The 24,497-nt window shown below is 39.6% G+C and overlaps 1 protein-coding gene across 9 annotated transcripts in view; it reads right to left on the reverse strand.

Annotated features, from left to right (window-relative positions):
* Positions 1-14,458: 14,458 nt before the first annotated feature.
* The window catches only part of AGAP1 (ArfGAP with GTPase domain, ankyrin repeat and PH domain 1), a 647,020-nt gene continuing 636,981 nt past the window's right edge, over positions 14,459-24,497 (reverse strand). For 4 of the 9 annotated variants that reach the window (XM_074189812.1, XM_074189807.1, XM_074189808.1 and 1 more), the window contains one exon: positions 14,462-23,782. In XM_074189812.1, coding sequence (XP_074045913.1) covers positions 23,579-23,782 — 204 coding nt within the window. In that variant the 3' untranslated portion in view covers positions 14,462-23,578. Of the gene's footprint in view, positions 23,783-24,497 lie in introns of all 9 variants that reach the window. The other 5 variants (XM_074189806.1, XM_074189814.1, XM_074189810.1 and 2 more) reach the window with 4 other exon arrangements.

A 24,497-nucleotide genomic window follows, 5' to 3' on the forward strand; every position in this document is an offset into this window, starting at 1 on the left:
GAAGAAAGCAATGACAAAGGAATCTGAATTGAACTCAAATCCAAAACCTCAAAGAAGAGTTAAAAAAAGAAATTTAAAAACCAAAGAAGAAAGGAAGAAGAAAAATGAAAAATAGAAAAGATAGTCATGCAGGAAAATTATGAAAAATTGACCAAAGAAATCAACTCCTTTAAAAAGTAAAAATACCAACTGGAAAAAAGAACGTGAACCTTCAAAAAATAAATTTGACCAACTGGAAAAGGAATGTAACTCATCTAAAACTCAAATGAACCAACTGGACAGGGAATTCAATTCAGCAAAAAGTAAAATTAACCAATTGGAAAAAGAATTTAACTCTATAAAAAATAAAATTGATCAACTGAGAAAGGAATGCAATTCAAATGGACCAACTGAAAAGGGAATTCACTTCAGCAAAAACTAAAATTAACCAACTGGAAAGATAAACATGAAAGCTAACTGAAGACAACAAAACTCTAAAAATTAGATTTGGACAAATAGAAGCTTATGAATGTATGAGATGCCAAGATTCCATCAAACAAACTCAAAAGACTGAAAAAAATGAAGAAAACATAAAGTACCTTTTAGGAAAAAATGAACAACCTGGAATACAGATCTAGGAGATAATTTACAAATTATTGGTCTACCAGAAAGACAAGCTCAAAAAAAGAGCCTGGAAAATATCTTTCAGGAAATTTTCATGGAAACTATCCCATTATACCAGATCAAGAAGACAAAATTGTCCTTGAAAAAATACTAGGTAGTGCAGGGGATGGAGAACCAGCCCTGGAGTCAGGAGTACCTGAGTTCAAATCCAGCCTCAGACACTTAATAATTACCCAGCTGTGTGGCCTTGGGAAAGCTACTTAACCCCATTGCCTTTCAAAAAAAAAAACTAAGAAAAAGGAATACACAGAACATGTACAGAAAGAGACCCCAGGACAAAAACCAAGGACTATCATAGCCAAATTCCAGAATTCTCAATTAAAGGAGAAAATACTGCAATCAGTCAAAAAAGAAGCAATTTAAAATACAAGGGAAGCACAATCAGAATTACACAGGACTAATCAACTTCAACATTAAAGGATGGGAGGACCTGGAATATGATATTTCAGAGGGCAAAGGACCTTGGATTACAACTAAGAATATACTGTGCTGCAAAATTCAGCATATTCTGTCGGGGGGAAAAGATGGATGCCCAGTGAAATAGAGGACTTCCAAAATTTTCTGATAAAAAAAAGACCCGAATAGTAGAGAGAATTTGATCTTCAAATAGGAAACTCAAGAGATTCATTAAAAGGTAAACAGAAAGGGGAAAAAGGTTAATCAATAACATTAAATTGTATACAACCTTACAGGGAAGGTTACATTTGTGATGCTTGAGAATTGCATTTCTCTTTGGAGAGTTAAAGAATTGAATGTAGTTGAAGTGATCGTACTAAGAGGAAGAAGACCAATAGGACATCACTATTATTTGAGACAAATTACAGTGCATCCAACTGTGGCTGATCAGACCAATACCAGTTCAGAATGCTTTACCACAGGGCAGGCACAAATAGTCCAGGTGAACACCTGGGGGATTTACTCTAAACTTCTGTATCTCATGTTTCCTTTGAGCTATTTTAATTCTGTCTTGCTCATAGAGATCAGAACTTTCTCTGATGAGGGCACATATACTGGGCAGTCCTGGACCAGCATCTCCCATCCTTACAATCAATTTTAAAGTTCTTAAGAGAGACCTACAGGGTATCCCAGTACTCTATCCTCGAGGTTCTAGAATTGGAATACTATAAAGAAGTGGGAGAGAGTATACTTAGAGGGACTGGACATCATTGAGAGATTTTGATTTGCTTTTATACTTTGGCTACAATTGGAGGAAGTATGCTTTGGGAGGGGTATAAATGGTTCATGAGATGATTTGGCTTTCCATGATGCTTTGGCTCATGAGGACCGTATGTCCATGGAGGGTACTTGAAATAGGCATAAGGTACAAGGTGATTAACATTTAATGTGATTCATGACACTTGAGAAGTGTATTTCTAAAAAGAGAGAAGTGGGGAAGGTACTTAGTGACTGTGAGACAAGGTTGTCTATCATAATCAAGCAAGCAAGCAATCAACCTTTGAAAATAGTACTTTTATCAGGGCAGATAAAAGTAAGTACAAGTAAACAATAAAAACATAAAAAGAATGCCTATACTAGGAGAAGACTAGGCATTAATGAATAAATAAAACCAAGCAAAGTGGCACAAAGACCTGCTATTGTAGAGAGGGGAAAAAGGAAGAGTGTGAACACTGAGCAAATCCTACTCAATAGATTTGGCCTAGAAAGGAAATAACACACATTCCCAATTGGGTTTAAAAATCTAGCCTACCCTATGGGGAAATGGGAGGGGGAGTGAAAGAAGGGAAAGAAGGGACTAATAAAAGGGAAGGTGAAGTTATAAGGGAAAGTAAACTTAATGTTAAAATTTAAAGAAGAGTTAAAGGGGAAAGGGAGCAAAACATTATTGAGGAGTAATAAGAGAAAAGTAAAGGGAAAAGTACAAATGGGGAAAAAATAGCATGGAGGGAAATACAGAATTAGTAATCTTCACTGTAAATGTGCAAGAAAATGGAAGCAGATAGAATCCTTCAATATATTGACAAAAAACACATTTGAAGCAGAGAGATACAAATGGGGTAATGGTAAAAAGCAATATATATTATGCTTTAGCAGAAGTTAAAAAATCAAGGATAGCAATCCTCATCTCAGACAAAACAAAAGCAAAAATAGAATTCATTAAAAGGGATAAGGTAGGAAACAGCATCTTCTTAAAAGGCACCATAGACAACGAAGTTATATTATTTTTGAACATATATGCAGCTAGTGGTATAACCTTCAGATTCTTAGAAGAGAAACTGAATGAATTACAAGGAGTTATAGGCAGCAAAACTATAATACTGGAAGATCTCAACCTTCTTCTCTCAGAACTAGATGAATCTAACCCAAAAAATAAATAAGAAGGAGGTTAAGAAGGTGAACAAAATTTTAGATATTATAGACCTCTGGAGAAAATTGAATGGGGATAGAAAAGAATATACCTTTTTCATTGCAGTACATGGAACCTGTATCAAAATGGATCATGTATTAGGGCATAAAAACCTTATAATCAAATGCAAAAAGGTAGAAATAATAAATACATACTTTTCAGATCATGATGTAACAAAAATTGCATGTAATAAAGGTCCATGGAAAGATAAATAAAAAACTAATTGAAATCTAAATACCTTAATTTTAAAGAATGAATGGATCAAACAACAAATCATAAAAATAATCAATCATTTCATTCAAGAAAATGATAACAATGAGACATCATATCAAAATTTATGGAATGTAGTCAAAGTAATTTTTAAGTGAAATATTATATCTCTACCCATATAAATGAATAAAATAAAGAGAAGATCACAACTAAAAGAGCTAGGAAAAGAACAAATTAAAGATCCTCAATTAAATACCAAATTAGAAATTCTGAAAAATAAAAGGAGAGATTGATAAAATCAAAATCAAGAAAATCATTGATCGAATAAATAAGACTAAAGGTTGTATGGAAAAACCTAATAAAATAGATAAACCTTTGCTTAATCTGATTTCAAAAAAAAGAAAAGAAGAATTCCAAATTGCCAGTATCAAAAACAAAAAGGGTGAACTTACCACCAATGAGGAAGAAATTAAAGGGATAACTTTGAAATAATTTGCCAATAAATGCTAATATATGCCAATCAATTTGATAACCTAAGTGAAATGGATGAATATTTACAAAAATACAAACTACTCAGATAAACAGAAGAGGAAGTAAAATACTTAAATAACCCTATTTCAAAAGGTAAAAACATCACTTGTACAAAAATATTCATAGCAGTCCTGTTTGTGGTGGCAAAGAATTGGAAATTAAGCAAATGTCCTTCATTTGGGGAATAGCTTAACAAACTGTGGTATATGTATGTCATGGAACACTATTGTTCTATTAGAAACCAGGAGGAATGGGAATTCAGGGAAGCCTGGAGGGATTTGCATGAACTGATGCTGAGTGAGATGAGCAGAACCAGAAGAACATTGTACACCCTAACGGCAACCTTGATGGAATTGCTCATTCCATCACTGCAACAATCAGGCACAATTTTGGGCTATCTGCGATGAAGAATACCATCTGTATCCAGAGAAAGAATTGTGGAGTTTGAACAAAGACCAAAGGCTATTACCTCTAATTTTATTTAATTTAATTTTAATTTTAATTTAATTTAAAAAACCATTATATTATATAATTTTTCTATCTCATACTTTATTTTTCTTCCTTAAGGATAAGATTCTTTCTCATTACATTCAACTGTGATCAATGTATACCATAGAAACAATGTAAAGCCTAACAGACTGCCTTCTGTGGCAGGTAGGGGGGAGGGAAGCAAGATTAGGGGGAAAACTGTAAAATTAAAAATAAATAAAATATTTCTTTTATTTAAAAAATTAAATAACCCTATTTCAGAAAAAGAAATGGAAGAAACTATCAATAAACTCCCTATGAAAAAGTCTCCATGTTCAGATGGATCTATTAAGTGAATTCTACCAAGGATTTAAGGAACAATTAATTCCACTTCTGCATAAACTATTTTTAAAAATGAGAGGAGTTCTGTCAAATTCCTTTTATGGCACCAATATTGTACCTAAACCAAGAAGAACCAAAATAGTCAAAGAAAATTATAGTGCAATCTCCCTAATGAATATTGATGCAAAATTTCTTTTTTTTTTTTGCAAGGCAAATGGGGTTAAAGTGGCTTGCCCAAGGCCACACAGCTAGGTAATGATACAAAAATCTTAAATAAAATTTTAGCAAAGAGATTATAGTAATTCATTACTGGGATAATACACTCTGATCAGGTAAGATTTATACCAGGCAGGCAAATATGGTTCAATATTAGGAAAACACTCAACATAATTGAACATATCAATAACAAAACTAATAGAAATCATATGATTAACTCAATAGATATTGCAAAAACCTTTGACAAAATATCACATTCATTCCTATTAAAAACACTAGAGAATATAGGAATAAATGGAGTTTTCCCTTAAAATAAGAGCAGTATCTATCTAAAGCCATCAACAAATATTATGTGTAATGGGAATAAACTAGGAGCATTTCCAAGAAGACCGGAGTGAAACAAGGATGTCCATTGTCACCATTACTATTCAAAATAGTATTGGAAATGTTAACTTTAGTAATAAAAGAAAAAGAAATTGAAGAAATTAGAATTGACAGTGAGGAAGCAAAACTTTCACTCTTTGCAGATGATAAGTTGGTATACTTAGATAACCCTAGAAAATCATTTTAAAAACTACTTGAAACAATTAACAAATTCAGCAATGTGCCAGAATATAAAATAAACTCACAGAAATCATCAGCATCTCTAGATATGAGCAACAAAGCCCAAGGACAAGAGATAGAAAGAGAAATTCCATTTAAAGTAACTGCAGGGGACAGTTGGACAAATGGAATTTCTCTATCCACTGTATAGACTCCTGGAGTCAGGAGAACCTGAGTTCAAATTCAGACTCAGACACTTAATTCTCAGCTGTGAGACCTTGGGTAAGTCACTTAACCCCATTGTCTTGCAAAAAAATAAAGTAACTGTAGACAACGGAAAATACTTGGGATTCTACCTCTGAAGACAAACCCAGAAACTATATGAAAGTAATTACAAAACAATTTTCATGCAAGTAAAATCGGACCTAAAAAATTGGAAAAATGTGAATTACTCATGGGTAGCTCTAGATAATGTAATAAAAAATGACAATTCTACTCAAATCAATTTATTTATTTATTTAGACAAGATAATGGGGTTAAGTGACTTGCCCAAGGTCATACAGCTAGGTAATTATTAAGTGTCTGAGGCCAGATTTGAACTCAAGTGCTCCTGACTCCAGGGCAGGTGCTCTATCCACTCCTCCACCTAGCTGCCCCCAAATTAAATTATTTATTAAGTGCTATTACCAATCAAACTACCAGAGAACTAGTTTACTAAGCTAGAAAAATAGGAACAAACTTCATCTGGATCAACAGATCCAGGTCGAGGTCAAGAATATCAAGGGAACGGATGAAAAAAAATGTAAAGGAAGGCTGCCAGTTCCAAATCTATACTATAAAGCAGCAGCCATCAAAAGAAATAGAGTAACAAATAGAGTTTAACAAACAGAGTAACAAATAGAATAATGGTCCAGTAGATTAGGAGAGATACAAAAGAAACAGTAGCAAATGACTAGTTATTTGTTGTTTGATAAACGCAAAGACATTAGCTTCTGGGATAAGAACTCACTATTCAACAAAAATTGTTGGGAAACCCATAAAGTAGTATGGGAAAATCTGGGCCTAGAGTCATATCTTGTACCTATGCCAAAATAAGGTCCAAAGGGGTACAGGATTTAGACATAAAGGGTGATGAAATATAGAGCAGTGAACAAATCTGTCAGATCTATGGAAAGGAGAGAAATTTGTGACTAAACAAGAAATAGAATTCATTATAAGTTGCCAAATGGATAATTTTAATGATATTAAATTAAAGAGTTTTTGCACTAATAAAATCAATGCTGCCAAGATTAGAAGGAAAACAGAAAGTAGGGAAACAATCTTCATAGCTTGGGGTGCTGAGAAAGGTTTCATTTTTAAAAATTCATAGAGAGCTGAATCAAATATATATAAGGTTACAAGTCATTCCTGAATTGATAAGTGGTCAAAGGATATGAATGTGCAGTTTTCAAGCAAAGAAATTAAAGCTATATATAAAATCCTATGAAAAAATGCTCCAAATTTTTACTGAATAGAGAAATGCAAATTAAAATGACTATAAGGTACCACCTCACACCTATCAAATTGGTTATGATGACAAAAAGGTTAAAACAATCAATATTGGAGAGGTTGTGGGAAGATTGGGATGTTAATGCACTGCTGGTGGAGTTGTGTACAACTCCAATCATTCCAGAGAGCAATATGGAACTATATCTAAACACCAATAAAGCTGATCATACCCTTTGATCAGCAATATCAATCCTAGGAGTATATTCAGAAAAAAAATCACACATTTCAAAAATATTCATAGCTGCTCTTTTTGTAGTAGCAAAGAATTGGAAACTGAGGGGATGCCCATCCATTGGAGAATAACTGAACAAGTTATGGCAAATGAATATTATGGAGTACTATTGTTATGTTAGAAACTATGAATGGGCAGACTCTAGAAAAGCATGGAATGAATTACAGGAACTGATTAAGCATCTTAGTGAAGGGAGCAGAACCAAGAGAACATTGTACACGTGAACAACAATATTATAAGGCGATCAACCTTGACGGATGCAGCTTCTCTCAGCAGTTCAGAGACTTAGGTCCATTGTGGGAGACCTGTTATGGACAATGTCATACACAAACAGATGAACAAAAACGAAACAAAACAGACCAAAAAAAATGAACAAACTATGGAATCTGAATGAATACTATATTCACTTTTGAAAAATTTCTCTTATATTTTTCCTTTCTATCCCTGATTTTCTTTCTTTTCCCTTAGTCCTAATTCCTCACAAAGAAAATGACTAATATGTAAACATGTTAAACACAAATGTACATTATGCACTAGACTGCTGAGGGGAGGGGGGAGGGTAGAAGAAAATTGTGTAACACAGATATGCATATGGCTGAATGTTGAAAAACCTTCATAGCATGTCAATGGAAAAATAAAATATCAATAAGAAAAATAATGGTTACTGGCTCCCACTTTGTTTGTAGGAATACTATAGACTCCTCTGACTGGCATTTAAATCCATCACTGTCCAGCTCTAGTCTCTCATTTCTCTTCATGCAGTTTATTCTCTTTCCAAAGTGATGTCCTTGTTATTCTTCATCCACTTACCTTCCACCTCTGTATCTTTTCATTGAGAATCCAATTCACTTGCAATATCTGGAATGTTCTCCTTTCTCTGCTTCTGAATCCCTAGTTCTCTTCAAGCACCAACTCTCATCAAGCTCTCTATTGCTACTATCCACCCTCCCCTATCCAGTACTGATTACTTTATAGACATTTTGGATTTAGTCCTCCTTCTTCACTTGACTCTCCTAACCCCCAGGAGAATCTTAAGTCCTTGAAGCAATAATGCTTCTTACTTGTCTTTGTATTCCCTGGGCAAATCACTTATCTTCTTAGGGCCCTAGGAGACTATTTAAGAGCATGTGTTGCAGAGAAGTTGCCAACCTGAATTGGCAGAGGGAGTTACCTCACCCTGGACTTCCTTTGACAGTGAAATCACAGGGCCAGTTCCCAGCTCTATTTTATAATCCCAGGTCTTAACCTGGTTCCGGGCTCATTGCTTATGAAATGCTATTGAACTGAATTGAATCCAGTGACATTCCCTTGTAGCAAGTATAACAGTCAAGCAAACCCAAATGACCAAGCGACTCTTCATAGCCTTCTGGCTAGTAAGTTCGGGTGAGATGGACTAGGAGTAAAGGGGCATAGATAGGAGAAACACCCTAGAGATGGGTCATATCTCTTCAGAGAGAGGATGGAGAAAAGTATAAGAATTGGAGAGTGGAGGGGATGGATGGAAGGCTTCCAGCGGTGAAGGTCATGTGACATTAATGTGCGTATGGATGTCAAGGGAACAAATAAAACAGATCACTGAGTGGGCAATTCTGAGAGAATGATGAAGTTGATGAGTGTCTTAGCTAAAGAAAAGCTAGACTTCCCTGCTGGGAAATAGTATATTAATTGTGGGGATCAAAGAAACTAACAGTCTTCATGTGGAAAGGTAGAAAATGAGGGACTATAAGAATGAATACCCCACTTATTGTAATAATAATAATATAATAATAGGAATGTCATGCTTGTTTTTGGTGTTGTTCAGTCATGTTTATGTCCTCTTTAAAACACTATTTTGGGATTGTTTTTGGCAAAGATACTGAAATGGTTTTCTAATACCTTCTTCAGTTTATTATACTGATGAGGAAACTGAGGCAAAGTTAAGGGATTTGACCAGAGTTAGAGAATTAGTGTCTGAGGTGGGATTTGATCTCAGGTTCTCCTGACTCTTGGTCCATCGTATTATCCACTGTGCCACCTAGCTGCCCCAATAATAATGATGGTCTGTATTTATATAGCTTTATGGTCTTTGAGGTATTTTACACATCTCCAATAATTCAGATTCATATCTGGCCTTTGCACTCAGATGACTCTAGAGGAGAAAATCAGGCTGGTGCCCTAGCAAGCACTCCCTCACTCAAATCCAATTCACTTGCTGGCATCACTTTCCTTGGGGCATGGTCTTCTCCAAGAACGAAAGACAAGCATCATTATCATCCTCAGCTTTACACATTATCTACTCTGAGTCTCACAACAACCCTGGGAGGCAGGTGCTAATAATATCCATATTTTACAAATAAGGAAATTGAGGCTGAGGGAAGTTAAGGGATTTATCTAGGGTCATTTAGCTACGAAATAGCAGAGGCAGGGTTTGAGCTCAGTTCTTCTTGTCTCCAGGCACAGTTCTATATCCACTAATAGCACAAGCTGTCCTTTGGGTAAACAAGTTTGACCTTTGAAATAGGCAGGTAGCATCATGGAGCTGCCATATGATAGTAAACAATGTTAGATTTTAAGGCAAAAGCGTAATTGGGCAACGCAAATTTTAAAGGGCTATTAGTTCCATAGGAACAATATGAAAAACGTTTTTTTTTGGATTCAACAATATCAGATGGGGATCTGTGATGTTATGTTGGGCTCCAATTATAAGATCTGATAAATATTATTACAAAATAGATTTAGCTCAAGACACTTCAAGTCCAGATACTATTTAGATGTCTCTCAGGATCTTTTTTTTTTCAGAACTTCAAGTATCCATGATTTTGTTAGCTTGATATTTCCTTCTCCAATATGTATCAAAGCTCCTTCAGAACTAAGAGAGGCTGCAAACCAAGAATTACATGTGGCCAACATGGAACCTCTAATTTTAGGTCCTCCAAAAACAAACATTTAATGTGTGGCGTGACCCATTCACTGTCTTTAAAGCATGACAGAACCAGCCTCCAAATGTAACTCGAGGACCAGAGCCAACACTCTAATCTGGGAAGTTTTTCTTTGTCTCAATCTTCTACCTAAGATCTTTCGTGGTTAACATGAGTTTGGAGTAATTAAGGAAAATATAAAAAAACAAGAAAAAAGATCAAAGTATGGAGTTCTCATGCAAAAACACAGGTTAATAAGATGTTCACTCTAGGAGAAATTTTATTTTAACCCCACAAAAATGTAAATGGCTTCAACTGAGGAGTACAGATGAAAGGAGAACCCTCTTGAATGTTTATGGATTGAGGTAAAAACTCCCCTCAGGCCCATAACTCTGTCAAGACAATTAACTTTCCCTCCTTAGTGGGTGTCCATCTTCCCCAAGGAACTTATTCTGGAAGGGGCCCCTCTTAAAGGGGAAAGAATATGAAGTTGTTAGAGAGTCAAGTAACAGCCATTCTTTGGAAGAAGACAGTTGTTGGATAATAATATCTTCATTTTCCTTGCCCCAGAACTCAGGATCACTTGAGAGCTGAGCTTCCTCACTCAGACCTCCACAGTCCACATGACTCACCATACCAGTGAAGGGCAAGTGCTGGGTTTGTCTCTGTAGATTGTGTATTTGTGTATCATTGCTACTTGGTTCCAACTGCTGCAACTCCTGACTCAGACTAGGTCCTTGACTTGGTTCATGAAATCCTCCATTGCTCTGACAATTTACACTCCTTTGACTTGGACCTGCATCTCCTCACCACTGCCTCTAAATGGGGGTTTCAGGGTTGCATAGTTGTAGAAGTCTCTCTCCAGGAAACTGCCTTTGCCTTGGCATGGCTCCTTTCCTTTCTTTCTAAATTCCTTTTTGTCTAGCTGTTTCCAGGTTATATTTAGATGTCTTTAGAGGCCAAATTCAAGGGTGTCAAAACATACCATGACTTGGCAGATATGATCTGCATTCAAATACACAATAACATTCACTTGTCCAATTCAATCCAAACTTATGCTTATACTTACATGTTCAGTAGATCTCTAGATTTATGCTTACTCTGTCTAGATGTCAATGTAGTTGGTGCCAGGACAGGTAGCCCTTAACCTAAGACCATTACTGTCTCCAGTAAATCAATGAAGCACCAACATTTATGAATCAGGAGCTGTCCTAGGTGCTAGCTTTGAAAAGACAAAACCTGAAACAGTGCCTATGCTCTAGAAGCTTTGAGTCCCACCCTGCCCCCTAAATGTGAGTCCTAGGTCCTCTTCTCTTTTCTCTCTATCCTCTTTTTTTGGCAAGGCAATGGGGTTAAGTGGCTTGCCCAAGGCCACACAGCTAAGTAATTATTAAGTGTCCGAGGCCAGATTTGAACTCAGGTCCTCTAGGGCTGGTGTTCTACCCACTGAACCACCTAGCTGCCCTCTCTATCCTCTTTCATTAGCTCCCAGGGTTAAACTGGCATTTCCATGCAGATAACTCCCAGCTCTAGTTTCTCCCATGGGCTTTAGGCCCTTATAACCAATTTTCTCAAAAATGGAAGTTTGGGAGATTGTTTCTACTCTATGTCCAAAACTGAATTCATTTTCCCCATTTCTTCCCAAAGCAGCACTTTGCTGCCAGTTTCCTAAGATGCATAATTCACTCAGCATTAGCCCAGACTCCTCATCTTACATTTTAAGGTGACAAGCTTGTTTTTTTTTTTGCTTGTTTTGACCTGTACCCATTGACTTCATCAATGTTGGTCAATCCTGGTAAGGAATCTTAGGTAGCAGGGCAGCTGCTCTGAAACTTAGAGGCTTAATTACCTTGGAGATTAAGGGGTGATGTCGATTGGCCAGGGACACATAGTAGTGTAAGTCAAGACTTGAATTCAGCTCTTCTTAACTCCCAAACTATCCATTATGCCAAACTGCCTCTTTGGTGGGCATATACTTTGGAATATTCTGTCAGCAGGTAAAATGAAGTATATGAATACCTAAATCATTGCATAATGCATTTGCAACTGGAAGAGAGCTTAGGTCCACTCAAACCAACTTCCCTTAGGGAAGATGAGGAAATTGAGGTTTAACTAGGGCCATATAGTTTTTATGTTTTTGGTAGGAGTCTAACCCAGTATTTCCTGATTTCAAGGCTGATACTTTATTCACTCTACCATACTTTCTCAAATCATTTTCTTCCTTCAAATTTATAATTCTTCCTTATTTTCTTGTTTCTGTTGGTGGCACCACCATCTTGTCAGACCCCAATCCTCAGTCACCTTCAACTCCTAGGATCACAGACTTAAGATCTGGAAAGTAGCTTAGAAGTCACCCAGTATAACTCCCTATTATTATAATCACCATTTAATTGGTAAGGAAACAGACATAGAAATTATAGTAACTTACCCAACTGAAAAATTCAGATTCATAGATTCATGGATGGAATTTGAACCCAGATCTTCTGACTCCAAATCCACAAATTTTCAATTCTACCCACTTTTCTTCATCTCTGCTCCCATCTTCATCCATCCAATCTAATCCATTCCCAGCACCTGTGACTCTTTAAAGGTAATATATCCTCTCACATTTGACTTCCTTCTTTTCATTCCTGATTATTCATTCCAGTTCAGATCCCATTAAATTTTCACCTGGTTTATTGAAATAACATTATAACTGATGACCCCACCTAGTAACTTCTTCTGAGACCTATCCCTCTTCTAATCTTTTTGGATGCACAGATCAGTGTACCAAGAACTCATCAGTGCTTGGGGACTAACATCCCATAGATCCCAAATGTCAGAACTGGAGGGGACTCTCATTTGTGACCAGAAATCTCTTCTCTACCAACCCTCCAACAAGAAGTTATTCAGTCTTTACTTGAGGATTGGTGAGGAAGGAGCCCACTATCTTTGGAGGTGGCCTAGGCTCCTTTGGCACAGCTCTTGTTTTCATAAAGTTTTCCCTTATCTCTAGCCTAAATCTGCCTCTGTGACTTCCATCCACTTTTTCTAAATTTTTGTATTCAGCTCTAGCAAAAAAAATAAAAACTACTCACCACTCCTGCTAACATATCACTGCTTTCCCTCCTCCATGTCTTTGCTTAGATGGTTCTTTCTGCTAGGAACACCCTTGTCCCTCCCCTCCCTTCCCTATTTTTGCTCACCAAAATCCTCCCCTTCGAGAGTCCATACCACATTGAAGGTCCAGCACATACTGGTCACAAGGTATGCTCCTCACGAGTGGTAAGGGGAGGCAGAGGCGGCAGAGATGGGCCTCACCTGTGCCTCAGCTATGCCACACTGCAAGTCCCTGGCTAATTTTGGGGAATACTCCCAAGGCTTGGAATGCCTCCCATCCACCATATCACATGGACTCTCATGTGAATATAAGTGCAAGTGTGTCACCATGTATGAGTTTATGCTTCTGTATGGCAAATTATATCCGATTCTCATTCAACATCACCAGAGAGCAAAGTCTGCCATTCCCATATCCTCTAATGTAGTTTTCTGATATCTCCCCATGATATGCAGCTATTTTTTTCTGGGAGGACCTGAAAGGAAACCTTGAAATAAACTATGTCTGTGTGGGTGATCACAGACATAGAGTTGGGTCTACCTTAGAAATATAGTTCAACCCCCTCAGGAAACTGAGGCCTATTCAGGTCAAGAAACTTATTGAAGGCCATATTAGCCCTAAATCTCTAATCTGAAGCTATGCCCTCCATTTTCAAATCTTATTTGGAATCCTAAGTGAATGAAGTTTTTCACATGACTCTTCCAGATGTTTAAATTTGAACATTTTCATTTGAATAAGGCTGGAAATGGAAAATTCATGGACCTGAGGATCCTAAGGCTTGGCTTTCATTCTCTGCCATCAGCTAGAGCAAGCCATTCATGACTTTGTTACTTTGGGCTTGGGTTTCTTCAGCTGTAAAGTGAGGAGTGAGGTGTCATGTCTCTGAGGTCTTTATGACCATCTCTAGGAGAACATTGTTCTTTTCAAGGAGCCTAATGTAGGATCCAAGCTTACTTTTACTTGGGTATGAGGAATTGAGGGAAACTCATATAGTAATGGCAAGACACAACAAAAGCCTAATTCAACTTATGATTTCTACCTAATCAGGAGCCCAATGAATTCAAAATGTTAATACATCAAACACTTGAAGCTCCATGGGTGTGGGGTCTTCTTCTACCACTTATCTATTTACTGCTTAGTAGATAAGGCCTTAGAGAACTGGCTAAAGCTCATTGAGTTTAAGTGGCTTGCCTATAGTCATAGTTATTAAATGTGAGAGGTTAAACTTGAACTCATAACTCAAGAAGCTTGGACTCACCGTCCAAGACCCTATCCATTCTGCATCTGAGCATTGGAAAGAACCTCCATGGCCATCTACCAATACATATTTGAAAGGAATACCTATTCCAATATACCCAGTAAGTAGTCATGCTGCCTTTTCCTCATGGCCTCTAATTGCAGAGGAATCTACCACCTCCCACATGATCCTTTTTTTTATATTGGTATGTCACCTAGGAAATGTATGATCCAAAGAAAGGGTATGATCAAGTGATGAGAGAATGATCAGAAAACCTCCCATGGATTGCTCTGGCTATGGATTAAGTCCTTGAAGGAAGCCTCCAGCTCCATTGGGTGCATCTTCTGGGGAATATTTATGAGAGACTATGGACAAGAATTAGTTACATCTAAGTTGTGGAAGGTTGTAATCTGTATCGGTGGAAGGAGTGTTCATATCTTTGAGTTCTTGGCTACTTTGAAACAGGGGAGTCCTGAAGTATTAAACTGCTTAGAGACGGTCCCCCCTCCCCAGCAGGATCCATCTAGAGAAGAGTTCTCCCTCAAAGAAGAGAAATCTACATTAAAGTCATTGGTGGCCTTTTTTTTTTCAGGGGTTGGTCTAGCATAGCATAAGATGCACAATCGAAAGATTTACCCAGGGGAAGTAGAGTACCTGAGTTCAAATCCAGCCTCAGACACTTAATAATGACCTAGCTGTGTGGCCTTGGGCAAGTCACCTAACCTCATTGCCTTGCAAAAAAATCTAAAAAAACCAATTTACTCAAATCAGCCTAAGCTGGTAAACTGGTAAACTGGCTAGAGCCATTATGTCAGCATCTTAAGTGTTTTAGATAAGTGAGCTCTGAACATTCCTCCTTGTCAGCGTATTCCTTCTTGGGAGAATGGAAACCAAACCAATTGTAAAGACCCAAACCAAACCGCAACCCAAGACCACTGATACCAAAAGATGTCCACAGAGGCCTTGTGACATATTTGTTTTTTTTATTAGAGACCTATACAATATAGCAGCCTCTCTCTCATTCTCTCTAGCCAGTACTTTACACCTTTTCTTTCTTTTTTTCATTTTTCATTCAGAATACTGTACAGCTGACACACACAAAGAAATCCCACGGGAGGGAGAAAAACATAATACAAACTGGCATATTTAATCAAATCAAGACTGTAGGAAATAACAAGCAAGGGGAAATGTCTGTCAATGGTTTTAATTACAGTACAAACAATATAAATTAAGCCTTGTGGAATCATCGTTGTAAAACAAACTTGCTGAATGAGGTAATATAAAAACAACCCAAAAGCGCATCTCTTTATTAATTTCACACTGCTTTTTTCATCATTTGTACATGGCTATTTACAGAAACAGCAAAACAAAAACAACAACCGTGCGGTAACACCTGTCCTTGTGCCAGGTCTGAAAGAGACCTTTCAGATTTGCTCCCTGCCCCTTTGGAGAAAAACACGCGCTGATGAGATGAGAAGGAAAGAGGGTGGTTGGACAACTAGGGAGGGTTAGGAGAAGATATCCAGGGGGTGGTCCCCGGGAAGACAGTCAAGTATCCAAAGGGACACTGATGCCCTGGTGGCCAGTGACCTTCAGGGCAAAATGAGTGGGTCTCTTTAAAATACACTCTGCCTGGCCCTACCATGTGAAGAATGTTCAGAACATAGCTTCCAAGTCAATCAGAATGCTCCCAGTGTAGAATCAATCCCCTTCCTCACCTACACCCAATGCTTCGTACCTCTACTAGTGGGATTCATGTGCCCATGGAAAGGATGTCGATGATTCTTTTTCCTTGCAAGACCCGATGCATCTCAATGGGAGAAAGGGACCAAGGAAAGGGGATACCTGACTAACCTTGACCCTTTAGTTGACTTTTCATGGAGTGCTCATTTTTCCAGAGAGATTTGCTGTGGGAAAGATCCCACCTATGGTCATGGACAGGTGAAAGATTTGTTCAACTTGAATATGCCTTTAACACAAACTGGGAGCAAGCACTGTGGACATTTTTCAAATCTTTGAGGAAAAATGACTTTATATAGAAAGAGACAAAGTAGGGCAATTTTGTTACTATCATATATGAATATACACTTCAAACTCAAATTGTACGTAACAAGTTCACAGTTTCATATAACGTCCTTTTTGCGGTCTTCCATTGATAGCGAAATCTTGGTATGTGAGGACTATGTTTTACTGTATACATTCTTGGTGAATTTTCCATCTTTTCAACAGTCCTAATTTCCCAAAGTTCTTTTTCCTCCTGCTCCACTAATAACTCACACTATTCCTTTACCAAAGGTCTTCCTTCAGTATCCCTCTACACTCAAAAAAGCTTGCCATCACAGAAAACATTTGCAAGATCAATAATTGTTCTAAACTGTGCCCCTCTCAATGACTTCTTGTATTTATCCCCGTGTTCTCAAATATATCCCAAGAATGCACGTGACACATACATAGAACCTCCAGGAACGCCGGAGGGAGGCAGGCAGTCGCGAGGTCTGAGCCCGCGAGTAATCCAGATGTCCCTCAGGAATTGTTACATGCAATGGGCCAAATGGGATTCTGATCATTTCTATATACAGGCATATACAAGTGGCAGTAAATTCTGAAATTGTCTTCAACCAAAACCATGATCCCTTCACTGGAAAACTGCGACCCTGATTAGCTCCATTTCTAATTTCTTATTTTTAAGTACAGATTTCAAAAGTATTTTTTTTTAGCTTTCTGTTTGAGTCTAAACCATACCAGGTAAGAGAAAGGAAAGACCTTCTCTTGAAATCTGAGTTGGATAGTGGCTTTCTATCATCACATTAAACTACCTTGAAACATTTATGTAATACCTACTCTATTTCATAAGCCAGATATGAGTTATACAAAGTCCAAAGACAGACAGTCCAGTCCTCAGGGACCTTCCATTCTCTGTGTATCTGCTCTAGGTGTGCTTGCGGAGGGTGATGCAGGGACAGTGGAAGGAGCACTGGGCTTGGAGGAGAGTCTGGGTTCAAGTTCTGACTGTATCACTTCAAAATGAACCTGGACAAATTGTTCACTCTTTTCTGGAAAAAATATAGCTGATGATATGCACCCTGCCTCCTTTCCTGGGTTTGGGGAGCATCAAATGCAATCATGGAGTGGAAAATCCTTTTTAACCATAAAGTTGTTATTTGCAAGAAACAGATTGTGGCAGTTGAATTAGGAATCCAAAAGCTTTGCTGCCTCCTCTGAGCTTTCTCATCTCCCATCTCTTGGTCTTGGGTGTTCACCTGTGAAGTGGGCCTGAGGAAGTGAAACTAAAGGATCTCCCTCAGGTTCCTTCCTATGTCAGATCTGTGTTCTCACAGCAAAATATTTATTTGTTCAGTGGCTTCTTCTATGAACTTCATGAAGGCAGAAGAGGGGGCTTTGTATCTCATTCAGCCCCAGGACCCCCAAACAAGTTTTTATTAAAGCATCTATTATGTGCCCTACCCTGTAAGGTGTTGGAAAAAAAAAAGAAAATATGACACAGCTTCTGCCATCAAGAGACTTCTATTTTAATGAAGATGCAGAGGAAATGACTGAAGATTTGGCCCTTCACACTTCTTGTATATTTGTATTTGCTTGATATGGAGATAATTTTGCTGAAATCTTCCAAATACTTTCCAAGGTAGAGAGCTTGGGTTTTTTTTTTTTTTTTGCAAGGCAAATGGGGTTAAGTGGCTTGCCCAAGGCCACACAGCTAGGTCATTAACTGTCTGAGACCAGATTTGGTCTGACTCCAAGGCCGGTGCTTTATCCACTACGCCACCTAGCCACCCCAAGAGCTTGGTTTTAAAAGTTTTTTTATGTTTTTGATCAAAAGAATTGCTGTTCTAAAAATAACTCAGAAACTAAATTACCTCACTCTGTGGCTGAAAACAAAAATAAACTCTCAAAGTTGGACAGAATCTCCATGACCCTCCAATTGAGGCTCAGACAAGAGTCTGCTCTACAGCATCCTGAACAAGTAGCCATCCAGTCTCTGCCTGAGAATTGCCATTGAGGTGAGCTGCCCAGGGCAGCCATTCTGTTGGCGACTACTCAAAATATTAGGGCATTTCCCCTCTTAGCAGAACTCTATGCTCCTCTCTGCAACTTTCATTCATTGCTCCTAGTTTTTCCCTCTGGGACTGAGCCAAAGTCTAATCTTTCTTGGAGATGGGGAGGGTCTACATGTGTGAAATTCACTGGAGGTTCCAAAAGGATGAAGGAAAAGGTCAGTCCCTATCTCTTACAGATGCTCTCAAGTCTCCATGGAGGAAATCAATGCACTTTCTTCTCAAACCACACAATTTGACTCATCAGTGGTTATTTTTCCTGCCACATATGGAGAGAAACAATACAAGGTTTGGTCCCTTATCTTATTGGGTACTAGGACTATATTTTGGTTAACACACTTATTTTACAGATGGGGATATTGAGGCTTTGAGAGGTTGTGATTGCCCAGTTCCCTGACCAACAATGGAAACAAAGATCTATGTATTTTTTCCCATCTGGTCTGTGTCACCATGTTGTTACTTCCAGAAATTTCTCTCTTGTACAATCATACACCCTGGGCTATAAAGTCACATAATTTAAGTCCCTTAAAGGTCAAAACAATGATGTCTAAGTAAGGAGGTGTATCTGACAGGTTATGCTTTTCTGTGCTCCTAACCCTTCATTCCCCCCATCCCTTGCTTCTCAAATAATGAGTGCTGAAAAGCCATCCTTGGACTGGGGGACCCTGATGCATTTCTGACTCACAGAAAAGTAAAGACATGGGTCAAATTAGCAAATGCTGATGGCAATTTATATCCAGGATCTTGAAGCTCTCAGTAATCTTTATTCCATTTTTTTTTTTTTTTTGGTTTTTGCAAGGCAAATTGGGTTAAGTGGCTTGCCCAGGGCCACACAGTTAGGTAATTATTAAGCATCTGAGCCGGATTTGAACTCAGGTCCTCCTGACTCCAGGGTTGGTGCTCTATCCACTGTGCCACCTAGCCACCCCTCCATGTTTTTTTTTTTAGGATAAACTCTGAGATATGAAAACTGGTAAGTTAGGAAAATTCACAAGGAAGTTGTAGAATAAAGGTTATTTCATACAAATCAACCAAAGAGAACCATGTCTTCCATGCATTTCTATGGGCATTTTCTCCTGACTACTTTAAAATTTATGTTTTTCATTTGCCCCAACATGCTTGGGAGGTGTTCAGAATAATTGCCTTCGAGAGAAAGCCAATTAAAGAGGGGCTTACAGCAAGACCGGGGAAGAGAGGTCAAAAAAGATGACTTGGTAGATCCTCTTCCTATCATGAATACAGTTAGACCTATTTTATGACTCTGAAGGCAGTTTGCACCATGGAAAGATCATGGGCTTGATGGTCCTCTACAGGTCCGAGGTTCAAATTTTGACTCTTGACACTGCCTCTCTCAGCCTCAGTTTCCTCATCTTGTAAAATGAGGCACTTGAACTAAGTATCTTCCTCTGATATACTTAGTGGACTAACAGTTTTTATAGAAACAAAATGAGATAGTTATGATACAAAATTATATCCTGATGTCACAAAAATCTTCATCAAATTCTCTTCATCAAATATTCATCAAATATCCCCTTAGCAGTTTGAAATGCTAAAGGTTCTTAATGTAGGTGATGTGGGTGACAACAGGTGCCTTTTAGGTCCCTTCCAACTCTAGATTTGTGATTGTATGATTTTTTTTTTTTGTTTCATCCTCAGTAAAGATTACCCTTTCATTCTTAATATTCAGTAAGTCTAACTTTCAGCCAGATCATTCTATCCTTCCTGGACAAGAATCCATGTTTTCTAAGTTTCCCTTCCATGCTGTCTAAAGAAATTGGTGCATGAGAATGGGAGGGGCCCCTTGGAACTTCCTCTAAATGTAAACTTTTGTAAGGAAAACTCTAGCTTCTATATATGTGTATGTGAGTCTAGGTATATACATATTTGGTCAAGCCACCATCGTAAAAGCCCAGAGGAAAAAAAAAGAACAATTCCCCCAGCCAACTTCCTGACCCCTCTCAAATGGAGAAAGACTCCCTCTGTGGAATATAATAAAACAAATGACCAAACTAGTTAGGAGCCAGAGCTCATGACCCTAGCTCTCCCTGCACCTCCAAGTCCAATAATCTTTATTAAAGGTCTAGGGGCACCCATTGCCATGCCCCTCTGGAACAGATAAATGTGGAACTTCTTAGGAGACTGGAGACTCCTTAATTCACCACTCCCCTCCTTATCTCTGGGAGCCTCAGGGCAAGGTAGGGCTTCCCAGATCTGAGATCCTCTCCAGGCACTGAACCAAAGGCAGCAAGGTCCCTGTGTCCACTCTCCTAGTAGGGAATCCTGTTTCTGACATCTCTCCTTTACTTTTTCCCACTAAACACTCATCCATTTTAGCAACCATTCAGCCAAATGATGTGTCTGATTGAAGGGAGGAAGGCAGATTTGCTTGGATATAAAATCCCAACAATTGTCCTTCCCAGTAGGATGATTGTTATCTTTCAGTCTCTAGAGCTTTCTTCATCTTCTCTCTTGTCAGATTCTCCATCCTCCTTCCAATCTTTGGACCTCACTTTGTCATTTTTATCAAAACCAAACCAAACAAACCAAAAGATCAAAATTGTTTTGTCTCTTTCACCAGCTCTCACATAGATTATATCCAATTTATCCTTTGCTCCCTACCAACTGCAATCTTTTATTGAGGTTAAGTCTTTTATTGTCTTTGTTAGCAAGACATTAAGATAAGAGGGTGGGCTTGGGAATAAGGAAGGTGTTTCTGTTTTTCTAACAACACCAAAGCAGACTCACAAAGAAGACCCCTAGCTAACCTCCCCTGGCCCCCACCAAGCTCCTCCTTCTTTCAAAACCTCTTGTTGCCAAAACTCAGGAGAGTTGGAAAACCAACAACATGTTAAGAGGAGTAGGAGAGAGGGGCTTCCTGCTCTCTGGGAGATAGAAGTATAACTGATGGGTTTCTGAGGTGGGAGGTGGGAGAGGCAGAGAGAAAGGAGGGGAAGAAGTGGGGGAGGCTGAGAGAGAGACAGAGGCAAAAACAGCCACACAGGAATGAAATGTGTATCTCAGACACTAAAGGAGAGGTGGGAAATTGGGTTAGCATTTTCAGAAACACTGGGGACCCTCTCCCTTCTTCCATTCTTGATTCCAGGGTTTTAATTCAAAGGAGAAATTTTGAACATTTTGTTCCCTTAAAAACTCCTTTATGCTTTCCTCCAACTTATCTTTTTCATTTTTTAGGAGAGGAGGAGAAAAAAATTAAAACAAAACAAAAAAACAAACCTCCCAAGCCATTCGAAACATGGATGACACGTGAAAAACTTGAAATTGGGTTTTTTGAATTATTTGGCTGAATTGCTTTCAAATTTGGGCCAGATTTCCCCCTTCGTGGGCTCAGATCTTCCTCTCTTGCCTTTCCACTCCTCTTAAGAATCCCTGCTCCTCAGAAACAATCCTGCTTGTTTTTACTGAGTTTGAAAGAGTTAGCAGGAATCTGAAATGGCCCAATGGATAAATGATGGAAAAGCAAAATATGTAAAATGTGGTGGCCGGGGATGAGTGGTCAGTCTTGGACAGGTCTGTCTCCCGCCCAGAGGACAGCTGGTGCGGGAGGTGAGCGAGGATGCCATTCATGGGCCCCTTTCCCAAGCATTTAGACAATCTACTCTTTCCTTAAGACGTAGCCCTTTGTCTCCTAACCCAGCAAATGGGTTACATCCAAATTGTTTCTGCAGCTGAAAACCACCCCCACCCCCCCTTCCTTTGCTTTCTAACAAAATTCTGTATCACCTTTTAAAAAAATAAATAACATAGGCCACCATCTCATTCGAGAAGGTTCTTTTGGAATATACAAAAAGTGATGGGAGGTGCCCTGTGTTGGGACCCTATCTGTGCCGGAACCCTCCCATCCCTTCCAGTTGCCCTGTGATGTGGGTCTATTTCCAAACCAGTGGCGGTGCCATCCATCTGTACAAAAATCAATGCATCTTTGTGAACTTTTTTTTTTATTCAAATAGATTTTACACTCATCTAAAGACACAATACAAAAATCTGTATAACTTAGGCAACACAGCATGAGAGGGACCCCTGAATTTGACACACCCACCTTGGCCAAAGGACAGAAAAAACCAACCCCCTCTCTCTCTTTCTCTCTCTCTTTCTCTTTCTCTCTCTCTCTCTCTCTCTCTCTCTCTCTCTCTCTCTCTCTCTCTCTCTCGGCTGGAAAGAAAAAAATTGCCGTGGACTCATTTCTCGAGTTGACTAAACGTACTTGAAATGTGATTGTTAGCAGGGTTCACCATCCCTGTCTGGATCTCATCGTTACTCTTATTTATTTTTCCCCATTTTGTTGTTCACACCAAGGAGATTGCAGTCCAAAAAATGGTCGGCAACTGCATTTCTCTCTTTGGGCTGAAAAATTAAACAGATCCTAAATTATGACAGTGAATTTAGAAAGGAGGACTCCAAGGGCTCCGAAGAACACGTCTGAGATAATATGATGCTCGGAAGAATATTGCAATCACATCCCGGCAATCAGCGATGCGTGGCGAGTAACTACCTTCTCGGCTAATATGCTTTTTTCTCCGTGATGACTAATCATGTCCTATTAAACAGCGGCAACGCTGGAAGAGCTCAACGATACAAGTGTAATGAAGCCGGTATTCTCCCTGGACAGATTAGCTACAACTGATTTGACACACACCATCATAGGGGCTTCAGATCTGACAAACTCTGGGCTTGCTCTGATTTATGTCGTCAAGCTCCTCGCCAAAGAGAATGAAATCCGGGGGTTCCGGCGGGGAGTGGGGGGAGGACTCATGTGCTTGACTGGCAGTTAAGGAAAGGGCCCTGGCCTCCTCTTCCTCCCTCCTCCCCCCGCCCTGGCCTGTCCCTGTCCCAGTCATCTATGGACCGCCCGGGAGGCCGCCCGGTGGGTTCATCACAAGATCTTTCGGAGGCTCGGTGGCTCCTCTCTCCTCCTCTTCCACCACTGTTCTCCTCCTGTTTGTCCAGATTGCCCACTTTGGGGGGGGGAGGGGTTGGTGGGGCAGGATGGGGAGGAGGCCAGGTGGTCAGGGTGGAAGGCGGCCAGCTCCGGGGAAGGGGGGGGGAGAACCTCACAACACTCACAGTTGGTATTTGGAGGAGAAAGGGTGCGACAAGGGCTGCTGCCCCATGGCTGGCAGCCAAGCTGCACCCATAGCTCAGAGGATGGTGGGCATCCGACCACCACTGGGGTTCCGATTCTGAGTTTTCCGGGACAGGTTGGGAGTCGCCATGAGGACGAAGCGCTCGTCAGGACAGCCATACTGCAGCAGGACGTCCACGCACTCTTGGCTCGGGGCCTGCCGGCCATAGGCCAGCGCTGTGTTGCCCTGGGCATCTCGGGCCATGACATCCACGCCATACTGCAGAGACAAGGAGCCCTGGTTACTGGGGGCACCCCCGCTTCTGGACGCCTTCTGCTGCAGCTCCTCCGAGAAGGGGGCCAAAGGCTTTGTCTTTGGGGGGGGAAGAGCTCGGGGAGCCCCCCCCCAGGCCTCCCAGTGCATATACAACCCCCTCACATATACACATATACTCCCCCAGACATATATACATGCTCCCCACACACCTACAACTCCCTCCCACATATGTACACCCCTCACACACATATACACACACATACTCACCCCCACACATACCCACTTTCCCCACTCACACACATACATACACATTCTTCGCCCTGCCCTCCCAACCTCCCCCCTTCCCCCTGAGCTGCATTTGGAGCTGGAGGGAACCTTGGAGTTGAGTTAATTCAAATTCAATCCCCTTGTTTTCCAGTTGAAGGAACCCTGGCTGGGGGGGGGGGGCGGTAAATGCTGGGGAGAAAACCCATTCAGTGTGGGGGGGATGGGAAGCTTCAGGGATAAGTGGCCTATTGGGTTACAAGCTCCTTGAAGGCAGGGACCAGTTTCTACATTTGGTACAATCAGTGTCTGGCACAATAGGTGATTAATAAATGCTTTAGTTTTGATCTTTCTGTCCATGAACTATTTTTTTCATGAGTATTTCATCAATATTTATGGAACTGAATATGAAATGAAGGGGAAAATGAATTGGGAAATGCTTTAGGTTCTGGAC

This window comes from Macrotis lagotis, chromosome 5 (assembly GCF_037893015.1).
Source record: "Macrotis lagotis isolate mMagLag1 chromosome 5, bilby.v1.9.chrom.fasta, whole genome shotgun sequence".
NCBI classification, from domain to species: Eukaryota; Metazoa; Chordata; class Mammalia; order Peramelemorphia; family Peramelidae; genus Macrotis; species Macrotis lagotis.